Genomic DNA, 17,702 nt, shown 5'->3' on the forward strand with positions numbered 1-17,702 from the left:
ATAACACAACTTCCTGATCCTGAATGACTTTTTGCCCTTTGTGTCCTCTGTTACAGCACAGCAGGAGCCTGTATGTTAGCATACAAAAGCAGCATGAAGTAAAACTGACAGATATGTGTGTGTGTGTGTGTGTGTTTGATGGTCAATCGAGAGAGCGAGACAGGGAGAGCTGCTGCCTTCTCCCACTGTGCCTGGGATCCACCGCTCTATTAGTCTGGCACTGTGGAGGAAGCTGGTCTACTATTGAGGGAATGCACACACATATGCAAACACACGCACACACACAGACTATCCAGTTCTGCTGGTGATACAATGGATCTGAGAGACCACAGTACAATGGTTCAGATGTGCTAAGAGCACATATATTCTCGAGGATTTTGATTATCAAAATCCTGGGCTCTTAATTTAGCACTATATTTCATAACCTCTTGGTCAAACACTAGAGACAATCTGCATCTGCAGAGTCGTGTGTGGTTATGAAGTCCATGGAAAGGTGCCAAGCAGCAGCGAATCAGTTATGCTCAAGGCACATAGAAATAATTCATTGCAGTGCTCTGAAAGCAGCTGAGGGATGGGGTGCAACACAGAACAGATTTCCTGTGCAGACTGCTGGGTCTAGGTTTTATTTCTACTTGATCCAGAAACCAGACTGGAACTGACTTTCCTGTGCAAACATGCTGTGCAGTTCTAAATTTGATTTCAATTAAAATATAGAGAACATGGCAACAGAGCTTGTATTGTATGCACTGATCTAAGTGCGGCCGTGTCGGTGCTTACATAAAGAAGGCCAAACTTTAACTGTGTTCAAGACTATTAAAAGGCAAACCCCTGCATAAACACTAATGTTGAAATCAGATTAATGTGATTCAATTTGAACTTTCATTTCCAGAAGTAGCTCTTTCTACTGTTTCTTTAGTATCTCACACAACTCTCCTTTCTTTGCAGGAGCCTGCAGTGGAGCCCACTGGGTCATTCCGTGATTTTCTGCCTGCTTGGAGGACCGGGAGGAAAAACTAAATGCACCCAAGTGGTTTGGGAGAAGCACAGAAGAGAGGCAAATGTCTTTTTGTTATTGCTTTGTGAAGAAACTCTCTGCGGCCTCTGTTGCAGCTCACCCTGTACTGTTTAGTTAATGCTTGTAGCCATCACTCACAGGTGCAGGAAAAGAGTTGAAACATAGAGGAACCGGGAAAGTGGAAGAGATAAATAAAGCAAGGCTGCATATGTAATTAGCATTACTGAGTTTGTGTCAAAGCTAGGAACCATGAGAAGAGACTTCTGAAGATGACAGTGCTCTGAAAAATACTGCAGCTAACCTTCAGGACATTTGTATGTGTGTGTGGTTATATGTGTGCACACTGCTTTCATTTTCAAAGGACCTGAATTTGTATTTGGATGCGGATTTGGCCTTTCATTATGACTCTGCAAGGAGGCTTTGAGAGAGGTTGGACTGGCTGCCACAGAGGTGTCTGCTGCTGGGTTTTGCTTCTTTCTTGTTATTTCTTGATCGCCCTGGCAGCCAAACCCAAAATGCCAGGCCACACTCACCTCAATTCAATACGCATTGATGGGGACATATCTCTGGGTGGGCTGTTCCCAGTGCACGCGAGAGGGAACGATGGCAAAGCCTGTGGGGAGCTGAAGAAAGAGAAAGGGATCCATAGGCTGGAGGCCATGTTATTTGCCCTGGATCGTATCAATAATGACAATGAGCTACTGCCTAATATATCTCTGGGGGCACGCATCCTGGACACCTGCTCCCGGGACACCCACGCTCTGGAACAGTCGCTGACATTTGTTCAGGCACTGATTGAGAAAGACTCGACTGATGTCAAGTGTCTCAGCGGAGGGCCGCCCATCATCACTAAGCCTGAGAGAGTGGTGGGAGTGATTGGTGCATCTGCCAGCTCTGTGTCAATCATGGTAGCCAACATTTTGCGTCTCTTCAAGGTCAGTTTCTTCCACAGCACTAAGTTCTTACTTTACTTTGTCCTCGTACACCATGTGAATGTCACCAGTTCACTTTACTGGATGAACAAACCCACACAATGACAGAAATACTGTATACTCAGTCTTTTTCAGCATTTCCCAGGCCATGTTCTTATTGTCTTGCTGTTGACCTTTTTATTTTCCTTAGAAACTTAAATCACATTCATTTCAGACATTTATTCCCACTGTCCAGAAAATCTGGCACTGATCATCACACCATCATTTTCCTTACTAACGACATTCATTTGCCTAGAGTCCTCAGTGCTACCTTCTTCTAATTAATTCAGGGAATCCATGCATGGCACCATGGGCTCATTACACTGCTATTGAATATAGTGTGCAGAATGAGCTTCTGCACGTGGCTCACCGGATACTGATATAATGTGAAAATCAGAGCACAATATAAACAATTTATAACAGGACCTAGGTAATACCTGCTCAGTATTGTCAAGTCAAAACCACAGTCCACAACCAAACTACTGAGCACCAGGACTTTGTCAGCAAAGATTGTCTTCTTCTTACAATATCCCAATATTTACTCAAATATTTATGCAACACAGAAAGATACTGCTTATGTATTGTAACCCTATGAGCTCCTCATGCTTGACTACTTTTTTAAATGCATATACTCACTACAAAGATGCAAGTACAGTCAATGACTATGAGTCTGTTAAACCCTACAGGGGCTAAAGATAAAGTAAGATGTTTCACTACCCTAAATCCATTTAGGCAACAAGTAGAAAGGCAGAGAACATGGTCTGATCTTCCACTGGTGTTCAAATAAGCGTTGTGAGGAATACAATATGTAGCCTTTTCCTATTCACACAGGCTTCATCTTTTAAAAGGTTCCAGAGAAGATGAGGCTTGAATCACCTGCTGTGACATTGATTCAACAATGTCTCACTTGTCTGTTGCAATTCTAAGGCTGACTAACTACTAAGCTCAGGGCATAAAGGTGAATAGTACAATATGCCACGTCATAAACCAGACTGACATGTCACAAGTCAACCATAATAAATTCTGCACTCCTACATCTATGCTGCTGTTTGGGAAAGTGATGGATGGTCTTTCTGACTCAAAGGAGGCATCTCTCCTTTTCTATCGCTGTGCACAGGCCTGTTGTACATACTTCTGAATCATGGGAATGCACATTCTTATTTTCTTTGCCACTGAGCAAATAGGAGGTTGGTGATGTGTATCTCAAAAAGGAACTGTCTCATTGCTCTGAACACTGATGCACACATGGGCATACATACGAGTACATGTTGGTCAGTACACTGCCTCAGCACATCATCACACTTGTCAATATGTCTTTTCCCCTGCTCGCTCTGTTTTACTGCTATGCACTGAGAATGACTACCAGTTCATAGTCAGCCTTTTTGCTATGGCAGAGGTTGGCAGGTACAGCAACACTGTACAGGTCTAAGGAAATTCTCAGTTGCACATATCATGTAATGGTCATAAGTAACCACTGATGACAACTAGACTTAAAATCATAAAAATAATGGTAGCAATCTATGTCAAACAGAGGAGGTGTCCTACTGCACCTTATCAAGGCAGTCTTCACATCCCTTCCCCAGGTGTTCAACACTCCACTAAGGTGAAGTGACTGGAAACCATCACCGGTCAGTTAGAACTGAAGAAGCCTTTCAGATGACAGGGGAGATGTCTTGAAGAACCTCAAGCAGGTTCAGCTCCCATCCAACAACACTCCTGGTGCAGACTGATTGCATACACCTTCCCATGACATCGCTAATGATGTTTCAAGAGAGGCCCTAAAAACTTGGGATTACTGCCACTATTTTTCCTCCAACTCCAACTGTTCCACCACACAGGGCTCTTAATGCTGCCAGACTCCATGTGAAGGGCACATGAACCGCCAGAGGAGGGCCTGTCCACTCACAGTCTTGTGAGATGTCTTCACACAGCTAATTGGCAAGCCTCTGTCTGAGCAGGATTTTGCCAGCGAGTTGTCTGTTTGGAACAGCATGCCAAATCCTTCAGTGGGGACAAATTATTTAAGCTTTTCCTTTAGAGCTGCACTATCCAAGACTCTGTGTTGTTGGGCAAGAAATGAGATTTGTGTGGTGCTACTCAGATTGTCACTGGTCTCAGATGGACTAAAAGGGTGCTCAAATTATTCACCCTCTGGGATCAGGTCAAAGCAAGCAGGAATCTTTTTTGATGGACAGTGGCCTTAAAGGTATCAGACCAGTGGGGTTGAACAGCCGCGTTGACAGGACCTTGAGCACAACTAGCGAATCCCACTGAGGGACACACAAGAATGCTACAGTGCTAAAAAGCACATATCATGACAAGAGACATGCACTGTAATATTTGGAAAACCTGTCTCTGGCAGATGTAGGAGAAATTTAAGTTAATGTGTCAATCTTTTTGCACGGATCACACAAGCCTTTCACCAATGGACACCTCACAGTGTCACTGAACAGAATATAAAATACGTAACAGACGAGGCAAAGAGGTCTGTCTTTTCAGTCAGTGTTGGTTTCCCTAATCTTACCACTAATGCAGATTAGATGAAGAGAAAAGAACTGTTTTAGCAGCAATGGTGGCAATCTCTCTTAAAGCATCATGTTTCCCTGTAGGTTTTCAAATAAACATTGTGACGAGCTGGGAGGCTTTAAAAGGCTTTAATCACCCAATCTGTTTTGCACTTGACAGGCGGAACAATTTTTTTATGAATCACACTGATAGGGAAACAAGAAGCCATGGAAATGTGATTTGTACGGGGCCTGGAAGTAGCCCCAGGTGAAAAGAATATACAAGCTTTAGAATTGTTAATAATATTAATATTACAGCGAGTCACAAAATGATATTGCATATGCATGAGGTAATCCCTGTACTGGTGCAGTATTTCAATTTCGTGTAGTGCACCAGATGCACATCATTCCTGGTTTTTGTTGAATTGTGCTGGTTTCTATAATTTTCTCTTCAGAATTAAATTTTCTTGCAAACAAAATTAATTTAATTTGATGTTAGTTCATCATCTCTACAAATCCTATCCTTTGTTTTAGTGACTTTCATTAGTGATATTTTAATTTATTTAACTGCATTTTTTTTCATTTCGTAAATGCACCACTTCAGTGTTCTTAATTAAGGTGGGAATTTGGTTTGTATGGATAAAAATGAATCAATTTGTTAATTGTATCCATCATTTTAGGAGTGACTCTTTCCGAGAGCCTTTATCTCTGGTGAAATGTAAACTGCAGCTGTAGAGTATTAGGTATTAAGCTTTTGTTTTCTCTCACCTCCCTGGAAAAGCAGGAGCTTCCGGTGACTTGGAAACAAAATAATCCTTCTTTGCAGTTAAACTGCATTGTGGGAAATGCAGGTAATCAATAACTGAAGTAGAAGAAGATGATTCAGGTTAAAGGAGAACGTGCACACTATTTGAATTTACCACTGTGAAATGTCAGAATGTAAAAGTCAGCAAAATCCATCACAAATCACTCTGCTGCAATTAAATGTAATCCTCTGTGCTTGCCATGAGGCTATTGACTGATAAGTAAAGCTAACATTGTACTCTCACGTGGCATGGCTCGGCGGGTTCCGGCTCGCTTCTCCATCATTAAAGTCGCATAAAACCATAAGTAGGGCTCCCTCGAGTAGCTAGGAAGGTTTCACTGCTCACTACTTCTCTCTAATGACTTCAAAAGTCAGGCCTGGCCTCTTTCAACCTATTTCTTTGTCCTCACCTGAGCTTCTGGGTAAAACTAAATAGTGACAGTGAGCCTTCTTTTGCCTATAATACAGTTCATGTGTTGGCAAGCCATACAGTCCCTAATGGATTATTTAATGCACATGCATGAAAGCATGCAATCTACAGTAAACATAGTATACCACCAATGTCATTTTGGGACTCCCGCTGTTTGCCATCCTCATCAGACAAGAATCTGTTTTCTGACTGTACTGGAAGCTGTAATTGGCTTCATGCTTGCAATTGTTTTTCAGCTCCTCACTTTTGGGCTTTTCCTTATCCTCCTCACGGTCTTAAAGTGGCTGAGCAAGAAGTGTTTGCTCAGCACTTCAGAGCAGGCAGGATACCATCCCCATGGTGTGTCATGAATATTTTACTATATTGTTACGTAATTTACGCCCAGGGATTGGGGTTGAAAGCTCCCTCTCTGCATACCCTCATCACTAGGTCCAGCTCTTTGTCTGTTTTCATCAGTCAGGTCTTTATATTGCTATACAAGCAGGAGCAAAGTGCACCAGTACTTGAAGTAATTAGTGGTTGGTTTGCTTATGATACTCAAGACAGATCATGTGTAATTAAAGCCACAGGCTTTTGATTGTGTCTCTTACACATTCCTGAAAACAGCTACACTGGCTGGCTTGAGAGATATTTCTGCAGCAGCTCAAAACTGCAGGAGCATACTCTGTGTTTCAGGTTTCGAAGCTGACATACTGAGACAATAATATGCTTTCAGACAAAGAGTAGGGTAGCTTGGGCAACTTCCACACGGCAGCTCTCTAAATTAGGTACAAGCAGGCACAGTCAGTCTGCAGGACAAGTCTTTCCTCTGAGGAGAACTGAGCTCGGAACTGTGGAGAAGGAAGGAAGCGAGTTGAGTTGAGGTAGTAGTTAGGTATACAGAAAGAAGAGGGTTAACTAGTTGCCTTTTGTGCTTTCTGTGAAGCAGAGACCTTGCCTCCACCTCTCTCCTCTCTCATTAGAGACAGAGGAAGAAGCCCTCAGGCACTCTCCAGCATTTCACTGTGTTGAGACAGCGCTCTTATTGGATTACCCCATCAGCCCACAGTGAAGACACACTGAAAGCTTTAGAGGCTCTCAAAAATATGCACACAGCTGCTTTTTACTTGTGCTTGTTAATGGTTGATCTGTTCATCTAGCCATGAGTGTTATCACTTTACATCACTGTTAGACGAGAATAAAAATGTTGTATGGCAAATGTTGCTACTGAATCTATAAAGATCAGTTTGAAAGGGTCAAATAGATATAATGTGGGACCGTTCCTTTTTGAAGTAAAGAAAATTGGATTTCAGTATGTTAGGCATCAGTTCCCTATTTTACCTACTCTGAGAAATAGATGTCACGTGAATGGACGTCAGATAGACGCCTTTCTTTTAGGTCAGCTTGGGTCTCCATTGATTTCAGAGGGAAATATTGGACTCTTTAGCTGCTAAATCCTCCACTATGTTCACCCACTTATTTCTAACTGAGCTATTATGGGCTGCGGCAAAACAATGTGTATCTGTATTGTATCTGAGATGGGACCAGTTAAATTGCAGACTGTAAAACTAAAATGATGACCTGTGAGATGCTAATGTGCTTAATAAATATGAGTTTGACTGCAAATTGATGATCATTTGAGTGGTTTTGCCACTACATACAAATATCCACTCTGTTGACAGACACAGCTGATGGTAAAAGTTTAACCTTAAAAGAAGTGTGGTTAGTTAGACAACTACTACACTGCCCTATTTATGTTGTGATAATCAATATATAAGGAGAGCAAACTTTGTAGTAGTTGGTCTATTTCAGCAGGATTTCGACTCCCTAGAGTCTAGCGTGACTACAACTTGTTAGTACTTTATCACACCTGGACATTGTGTGCCCAGTCACCTTAACCTCAACCTGGAACTGGGTGGTAATTGAGGAGAAATAGTTCTGGACAGCAGACTTGAATTTCACTGGGCTCACTCCCATGCTGTGAGCAATTTGAACACACTACGCTACATTAGTTCATTCACATAGCCCGTTCCCTGAAACCCAACTACCCGTGCCCAATAAATCCCATGTACTCGCTTAAATCCCCACACTCGGAAAGTCCAACCAACACAAATAAACAGGAAAGCGAAACAAGCAAATGCCTTAAAAACAGTAAGCAATTGTTTTCAGTGTGTTCACAGACCAGTGGTCTTTCCACTGTATTATCTGTGCCCCTCAACCTGACTTTTACAGCTGAGCAGACCAAATCAATCAAGCTGAAGCGTGCAGCGTCTTAACCCAAGACTGCAGCCGTCCCCCATCTAGAGTACCATTCTGTAGATCCAGAGGAACCGCTCTGCTTTAGTTCAGGATTAGTTCAAACTCAACTCACTTTGCCCACCCAAGCTCAAATGGTCAATTCCCTAGACAGTCATGATTGAAGGCTGCCTAGAACCTTGCCTTTTATTCTTGGCACTATTTTATCCCCTTTCTACTGCCTTTTGCAAATCCCTCTGCAGGCAATCTGAACCACTACTTATAATCACCCAGCACAGTGACAAAAAGCTACTGAGCGACGGTCTCCTCCTGTGCATTCTTTCTGGATATGTTAGGTTTCACTCAAATTAATTTCTGGCATTTAATTAGTGTGCAGTGGCAGGCCTACTGAGGGAATGCTGGCAGGAGGGGAAAATGTCTTTTCCTTTTTTAAATGTGTAATTTCTTTCTGTTGAGCACTGCTGTGAAATTCTCAAAGCCAAGAGGGACAGCAAAGAGTACAACCTAAACACCAACGAGGTTTGCTGATGTTGTCTGTGTCAGAGCTGTCACTACACCAGTTTCAAACTTTAGATGTGCAGCTGGTACCTTACTTGACTTTTTAATGAAAGTAAAACAAACAAACAAACAAAACTAAACAACAACAAAAAACTTCAAAACTCTTCACGACAGAATCCAACAAACAGAACACAGCCATCACACGGTTTCCTTGAAAAGAGTGTGGGCTTAAAGGCTTGCAGCTGTCTCACCTGCATAATCTTGCCATCAACCCACCAATCCATCACTGTCCTGCTGTGTGGGGCTGTGCTCCTTAAAATTTACTCAGATTTGAAGAAAGGTTTGAAGCCTGAGAAGAGAAAACAGAAAACCTTGAGTAGCTCAAACAGACTTAAATTAAAAGTAATCAATGGTGCCATGACAGCTTCCGTATTGATTGTGGGAGAGTGGCTTTTATTTATTTATTTTTTATTTTTTGGTAACTTGACAAAATGACAGTGTCAGCTGGTGAAAAAAAAATCAGTGAACTGAAAATGCAGTTCGTTATCACCTTCTTTATTTAACCTTGCATTTAGTCTGGAGTATCCAATTTCCCTCTGCAAATTCAAAGTATCTCTGTCTGTCCGTATGCTGGGGGCAGATAGCAGGTACTGTATGCCCCATGTAATCTAAGATTATGATTGGAAAATGAATGCCAGGGAGATTAGACTAGAATGGCTTTATAAATAAAAAATCTGCCAGTAGCTCAAACAGAACAGAAAGAGAGAGAAAGAGAGAGAGAGAGAGAGAGGGAGCCAGTTATTTATTAATTTCAGCTCTGCAGCTTCTGTGCACTTCTCCTTGCTAATAAATATAAACAAGAAAAGGTCAATATAATAAAATTTTCATACAGCCACCACAAAGTTGCCCGAGATCCTAAAGGAATTGTTCTGTCAGCCGAATGCCAGTCGATATCCTCAGCCTACCCTGCAGCGGGGACAGAAACAGAAAGTTTGGCCGCCCTTAGGCTAAGTAGCTTGGACATTATCCAGCCTTCAAGCACATGAGACAACACGGAGGCTCCCATGAGTCACTGCTGTGTCACACAAAGGGACTCACTTTCTGGTCAGAGGCAGTTGGGATTTACCATGAAAATAGAACATTCAACTAATAATGTTGCAAGAAATAGTGCTGGGGGAAGCTGATTCAATACTTTCAACACTGTGATTTAGCTTTTTTGTTAAACAGTATGGTATTGTAAAGAGACAATTTAATATTCTTCAATATGTCGCAACTCATGTGAGCAAAGACTGTTGTGATTGTGGGGCTCGTGCTCCTTTCTCTAGGCCATATTCAGTAAATTGTCCAAGCAATGTAATTTGCCATAGAAGAACAGGATAAAAGTCACTAACACGCTCATAATGACAATACTACCCTTAGCAAATATAATGATTGCTATTTTAGCAATGCTAATGTTGCCAGTACTATTTGTTGAACCTATACAGCACTAACATATTAAATGAAAATGTTAAAATATTGGTGGTGCTAAAGATAAAAGTCCAGGACACTGACATAATGTGAGAGCTTTTGACTATATTGACTACATTCAATCAAAAGGTCTCAGAAGAACTGGAACATGTTGGCATTGATTTTTGTTTTTAAAGTGACATGGTGATTTTTTTAACATTTAAGCTGAATATGTCACAATTTGTCCCAGTTTCTAGCTCAAATATTCAGTTTATGTGGGGTAATATTTTCTGTCTGTATGACAACAGCCACATTTTGTGCTTACATAACAGCAGCAAATTGTAAAAATCTCTGTCCTCCTTCTCTGAGGATAATTTTCTAAATGATTGTTATGAAATGGTACAGCAATTCAAACTATGATTATGTGGAGTTGGTGTGAATGCTTAAAATGCTCTATAATCTTTCTACCCATGGCACAGATTGAAACAGACTTCCTATGTACAGTAGCTGTGTTTACCAGTTCTGACAGTAAAATTAATAAGAATAGTTGTAAAAAAGAATAATAGTCGCTTCTCATGAGGCCGCTTAGCTACAGATCCTTTGTGAAATCTTGTTCCTTAGGAACCAGCATTTTGTGTTTCACGTTGAAGCAGTGTTTTGTATCCTGAGGTGCTTTATCTTAGTCACTGCTGATCTGTCTCATATAATACTGTTTATTACACAGCTAAACATGCAATTTGCCCTCTGATGTAACAAATCATGTAGGTCATCTTATCTTAGTTGCACTACATTACAGATGATAATTTTCTCTCTCATGGCTATCCACCAGGAACTTTATGTGGGAATGTGGAATCTAAGAGTCTTAATAATATCAATAATAAAACCAACAATACCTTGTTCTGTGGAATTATGAACTAAAACAACACATGCTGTTTGTGTTTTCTCATCTGATGCTTCGTTTTGAAAGATGACATTCACTTACTTTGCAGACTTTTATAGAAACTTGTTGTAGCGCAAGAATGAACAAGACTCTATCTCGTTTTGGATCATTTTCCATTTTAACTATTGATGCTTTTGTTTTCTTAAGTGGACGATCTCAGTTTTATTTGGGTCACTGCATAAGAGGGATTAACTCTGCCTTGCAACAGCAGTCTAAAAATTTAAATCTCTTTATGAACCAGTCGACTAAACTATATGCTAGTTGCTAAAACATTACAACTTAAGTCTGTGTATCTGAGTACGCTAAGTAAGTTAAATCGGCCACTGTGGGTCTCTGGTCATTATGTGCTGCAGTGTGGTGCAACAATTTATCATTCTTCATGTCGTCAATAAAAAAAATCACTTAAAATCATTGTATTCAGATTTGCAGGGGTTCAATTCAAGAATTTGTTGCCTGGACATATAATTTTATTAAACACCTTTCCCACTGCAGGTTGAAACTGTTCTCTCAAAGTTACTGGGAGAAATAACTACTATTTAATAACCCCACACCTTCCTTTCAGTATTGTATCTGTAGTCTTAGAACACAGTTATATTTGGTCATTACATTCTAATGTAAATTAACCAGTGCATGCCAAGCTAATCTGCCTGTTATTGTTGAGCATAATTTTAATTCTAAAAAAATCCTGTCAGCAGCTGCCTGACCAACACAGAGAGGAGAGCTGCAGGTAAACACTCATTTCACGTTGAATGATCTTCAGTTCAGAAGCTGGACACAAATGAATACCATAGGTTTTTGTCGTGATTAAATGTTTGAGCTCTTTACTGTAGCTCTTGCATGAAACTCTTGAGTTGCACACACTCAAATCAATAAAGTGAGTAGGACGGAGCTAAAGGTTATGCTCCTTCGACTTCCTTTAATTTACCTGTAAAACGATTAGTAATGGGTTATATTGACAATTTAGATCTTACAAAATGCCTGATGCTATGATGAAATACATTGGAAATTGACAAGCATCCGAAATTCCCCATAGATCCTGAACATAGCATTGATGTAGGTGGGGCTGGACTGTCCAACTACGCCTTCCTCCAGCCATTACTAGTACGGTACTAGTTGTGTTAGAGAAAGAGTAAATATGAATTGGTATAGTCTTTCCTTTTAAGAAATGTAAACATGTTGTGTGTATAATGTTCTTGAAAATTATTCTAAGCTGCTCTATTGTCTGTGAATGTTGTTTAGCCTTTTCTTTTTGAGATTTTATAATCCTTGTCTGCTCACATCCAACTGTGTACAGGATTTACAGATTTGACTCCAGGAGCTCTGGGGTCGTTGAGGTTTTTTCACATCACACTACTTTTAGTAATTTCATAGGTCATATCATCTGTGATTGGTAATGTCTACTGTATTAGGCTCCTCAGAAGCGACTCTGTAAATTGCAACATGATCTTTACCCTTAGCAGCGTTTTGAGCCATTTGCACAGACAGTTCACAACACTGCTGATTCGTAGTAAATGAAATGTCAACAGAGTGGCACTTTAATCACATTAACAATGTCACATTCCTTCCTTCATCCTGCATGACTTTCTAAATCAGTGAGAGGATTTACTACTCTTAATATTACAACATCCTGTCTTTTGTTTGACTCCAGATTTACTGTATGTGCTTCAATGACATGGCAAAGTCAACAGTACAGATTGTAAACCCACAAGATCCTGCTGACCCAGCTGGAGCATGACCATTATTCAAAATCCGAGCAGCATTAACGCTGGATAGAGTGAAGAGAATGGAGGCAAAGTCATCTGAAGGTGTTGCGCCTTTATGAAATGACAAGACAATTTAAGTGGTGGAAATCAATATCTGTGAATGAACGTAACCAATTAAACTTTCTATTAGTTTTATCATTGATGTGTTTTGAATACAAATACCACTGATACATTTAACGGAGTTTCCAACGTGTCAGCCAGTGTGTTATATGACTCAGGAGAAACATAAATTCGCTTAAAGTATTAATTCCTTTAGTTTGATTTGGAAAACATGAATACAATAGAGCAGTTGAAGCTAATCTTGTCTTAATTGTAACGTTATTTCTCCTCTATTCATTATGAATAAAAAAAACCTGATGCACTATATACTGTACTGTGGGCAAGATGTGACTTCTGGTGCGTGCAAAATAAAAACTAAAAACGAAAGACCCGTTAAAACACGTATTTCATGTAAATGAGAAATAGCTCCCGTTGAATAGCTCTTACAGTAAAACTGAAATATTCCTCAATATAAGCAATTAAGAAGCTAAGCAGGGGGATAGCTTTAGATAATTATATTCAATTAAAGACAGGAGGTAATTATGCCCATTGTGAGGGTGAAACTCACTTTTACATAAACAGAAATTAGTTTTAATGGTACTTAGTAGGCTCTGAGTTCTGCAGATAAACCCTGAGGAAACTTGGGGTTTAATCTGTTGTGTTTTCTCATGGTGGATCAGATGCGCAGGATAAAGGTCATAGCCGGATAAGGAGGATAACATGGTTTACATCAATTATCTAATTCAGTTTGAATCCATGGAATTAGCCGCAATTTGAACCATGTAAAGGGAAAAAAAAAAATTTTAATAACAAAATCAGTTGTTATATTACAAAAGCAAATGCATCTGGCCAGTCACTTGTCTTCTCTAAAACAGGTTGCCTGTGCAGACAGTGACAGTGTTGAGTAAAAGCCATTAGCATCGACTCAGTGAATTTTACCTGTCTGTGTACTGTTTTCGCAGTTAATCAACTAGTTGGTGTTAATGGAGGCATCAATGGCAACATAGACACGTTCAGTAATTCTGCAGCTGCGGCATAGTGTTGTTTTTTCTATTTTTTTTTTTAAGCTTTTATCTCATCTTTGGTAAATGTTCTAAAAGCACAAAAGATAGCATTGTTCAGCCAAAAGGATGTTAATGTTGCATCTACAAGAGGAATGATGGGAAAATAGCTCTTAAAGCAGCCATGAATCCAGTGGACATAGCTCAGTGAAGTTAACAGCAGCATTTTTAAATGGTAAACAAGATGCGGCAGACTAATTGTTTTGGCGAATGCTCCGCACATTAATCACATGTGCTTCATGCATGAATAGGTCTCCCAGTAATTTAGTGTTGCATAATAAATGATGTGGATTGCATGTGACATGTGGGCAAATGATCAAATTCCCTTTATGTTCTCTATACGTGACAGCAACAATAGGAAAAAGACGCCTTTCTAAAGATTCCTGACTACTCAGGAAAATCTCTCCCCAAAACTTATGTAATTTCTAGTGTATTTGTGTAAGTGTATTTGATAATATGTCACAGTTGCTGGAAGTAGACGCATCATACACAGCTTGTGATTTAGCCTCAGATTGGGAAATATAAGGTACAGTAGGTGCACATGTGCATAATTTGCTGCTGTAGTGGATATCAGAACAGCATGTAGCCTTTAACAGTCATCCATTAAAAGTGCTGTGCAATGTCATCAGCTAATCTCAGTGTATCTGGCAGATTTCAGACGTCAGCTGGAATCATTAGGAGCAGGCGTCAACCGTGAGCTGCCACAGTTTTGTTAAAGTAATGAATCTGTTGGAACTTTAAAGCAGAGCTACAACTGTCTAGAGTTTTAGGATTTTCAGCAAATTTACTTATTGTTATAAATATTTCATGCTGCCGTCAGTCTTCGTAAAAGCCGCATCAAAAGTATGACACCAATGTTTCTTACTTCCATTTGCAGGTCCTAAACTTCAAAGATCCGCCCTAGGTGAAAAGCCCGGTTTGCTTACACACGGAGAAGTTAGCTGTCGGTTAGCATCATTGTCAAAGCGCAAACAGGAATGACTAGATTGAAACACTCAGGCAATCGGTCTGCACTGCTTACAGACATTAGCTAGGCACGGCTTGATTTTGAGCAGGAGAAACTGCAGGCACATTCACTTAGCCCACTCCGTTGTCTCCTAACCGCTGCACACTGCATGTACTATCAATGCTTTTCACCGCCCCACTTCTCTTTTCTGCAAGTTAAGCTGTAAAAAGGAGTTTTGAAATATTTAAAAACCAGCTATTGGGGTTTTGCAGAGAGGAGGGCTTTTCTTTTGCTCTCTGAGTCCCAGATACGTTGTACAGTATATGTAGGTTGACCTTGATGTAATTCATGATGGAAAGACACAAGCGAAGGGGGGAAGAGATGGAAAAGAGCACAGTTAAAATTGAGATTATACCTTTTTGTTCAAGTCATTTGAGTAAACTAATGAGAGCAGATCACCCCCCCCACACACACACACACACACACACATTTGTTTACATCAGTGTTTGAACTGCTGAGACACTGCTGCCAAGAAATTCTATTGCATCGGTCTCTGTGGGATTTGTTCTGATTTGATTAAGCAATCTATGCAAATGAAAATGTAATCTGCATTACCTTTTGTGCAGTTCGGCACAGTTAGTTGTTTACAATTAAAACACTTTAGAACATGGAAGATAAGGACACCCCAGACACTGCACAGACACACAATGTTCATCATACTGCACCAAACACTTAGAGACAGTTCTTTAATTTAGGAAGTCTGTGAAGTGTCCTGTGTTGCAGTATTTGATTTAAAGGTGCTGGCCAGAAACTAGTTTAAATTTACCTGTTTTAACTTTTAATTCACTTCTTCAGTGAAATAACCCCTTTTTTATTCAGGGATAGTTTCTTAATAGCTTTGTAATAGATAATTAAGTGGTGCTAATCAGTTGCCTTCCAGTACGTAAGGGATATTCAAGTATTCAGAGGGGATTCAAATCCCATAATATTGAAAGGACAGATAAAAACCTACCCTAGATTCATTTTCGAGTTACTGAATGACAACAGATGTTCTACATAAGTTTCGGTCAAGAAACTTCTTATTGGAGAGATTTAATCATCTTTAAATGTTTATTTTTTATTTTTTCCTGTATCAGTTTAAAAGCTTAAAACTTTTTTTTTTTTTATTCTTTTCAACAATCTTGTTCATTTGATTTTGGTCATTCAATACACATCCAATGCACAGCCAAAGCACACAGATCGATAGCAGAGTCAGAGGCTTTAAAAGCTGGCAGGATGAATGGCTGGCAGAGTGCTTTGAATTATTCAGTGGCGCTGTGGATTTGTCAGTCTCTTTTGCGCTGACCAGACTGTTTACACAGCTAAATTCTAAAGAGCAATGACCAAGATGGAAAATATCAGAAATCTTACATCTTGACTCCTAATTTTTCATATATCAACAATTATTACCTATTGCTGTTGCGTGATATGTGTTGGCTAACAGGATGCTCCGGACTCCAGACCTCTTGTGCATAACTACTGTAAATTGCATTGAAAAATAACATCAGTGGAAAAACCTGTACCTGTAAAACACACCACCAAACAACAATATGAACCCAGGCCTCATCAGTGGATGCTGAGCTGCAGAAATGAAGTCACATTTCACATAATAAATTGTTACGCTGTCCAGTCCTGTAGAAGCTGTTTTATAAACACAAAGGAACACATTAAAATGGACTGAACTTCCATCAGTGAACCACTTACGCTTTAACCACCATCCACTATCAACTTATTTAGAAGCAAACGGGCAGAAAACCCCCAACAAGTTGCAACCTATTGTCAGTCCTATCACCACACTACATATTAGTGTGTCTGCACTGCCCAGGGATCCACATGTCTGCATTAAAATGAGGTTGTGAATGCTGTCAAGGTCTGAGGACTCCTCGTGGACGTGACAGGTTTAGTGAAAACGAGAAAAGCATGCCGGAGCGAATTGATTTCACGAGGTTCTTATGTCATGACATATAAACGGACTTTTCTTGAATTCATGTCATTACTCTAACTAACTAACTATCAGGATTTTTTATTTTTATTTTACAAATTGTTAGGAGGTGATCAACATACACGTAAACCACACGTCCTTTCATTCTCTACTGAATTGAACAACCAGGATGATACAACTCAGTGTATTTTCTACAGCTAAAGATTTTGTACTTGTTAGCTGATAACAGTCAGACTTTGGAGCCCACTTTGTTCCTGTGGCAAATATAGTTATTAATGAGCAGCCATAAGTCATTTTCTACTTCTAAGAAGTGGCAGAAAGCAAAGGGACACAAAATTGACTTTAAGTGGATGAACAGAAGAGGGAATCTAAAAGAAACTGAACAGAATGAAAATAAATTGGAAAATCACTTTTGAAGTTCGGTTGTGTGCAGGAGCTGAAATAAGGTTCAGACAATGTTGAAGTCTAGTGAATGTGGTCTGCTATCAACTTTAATCGGAGCTGAATGCTGGATGTGTTGCAGCTGAAACACAAATTACAAAACACAAAGACACTGACAGTCTAATCAAAAACTCTGTCTTCTGTTCCTAAAATAAAAAATAACCATATGTAGCATAATGGGTTGAGAACAGCTGTTCATAGCACAATATTTACATCTTTCTCTTCTGTAATTTTGTTGATTTACTTGTATCATATTAAACTGTTGTTTGCTAGCTACAGTACCCTGTTCTCCTAGAAACGTCATACACAGCACATACAATACATTTAGCATATAGATGTTAATGGCAGCAGCAACACCACAGCCAGGGGGCTTCACTAGTACCACAAAGTAAATGATAGCATGTAACTGTATGGCACTAGACTTGCAGAATATGGATGTGTGACCACTTACTGTGTACGGCAATGTGCGTACTGCACAGTAACTACGATGAATTACGAAGTGACGGAAATACGCAGAATGGAAACACAGTTACTTTAGGGAATATAATTAAAGCAAGATGTGGCCTGATTGCATATGATACAAAACAGAGAAATCAGTCACCAAACTATAAATCAAAACCTGTGCTG

General features: G+C 39.9%; 1 protein-coding gene across 1 annotated transcript in view; it reads left to right on the forward strand.

The window, feature by feature from the left end:
- Nucleotides 1-1,091: 1,091 nt before the first annotated feature.
- The window catches only part of LOC113167544 (metabotropic glutamate receptor 4), a 101,908-nt gene continuing 85,297 nt past the window's right edge, over nucleotides 1,092-17,702 (forward strand). Inside the window, 1 exon segment of the mRNA XM_026368250.1 lies at nucleotides 1,092-1,950. Within this exon segment, the coding sequence (XP_026224035.1) occupies nucleotides 1,396-1,950 (555 nt within the window). The 5' untranslated portion in view covers nucleotides 1,092-1,395.

This window comes from Anabas testudineus, chromosome 7 (assembly GCF_900324465.2).
Source record: "Anabas testudineus chromosome 7, fAnaTes1.2, whole genome shotgun sequence".
In the NCBI taxonomy this organism is placed as follows: Eukaryota; Metazoa; Chordata; class Actinopteri; order Anabantiformes; family Anabantidae; genus Anabas; species Anabas testudineus.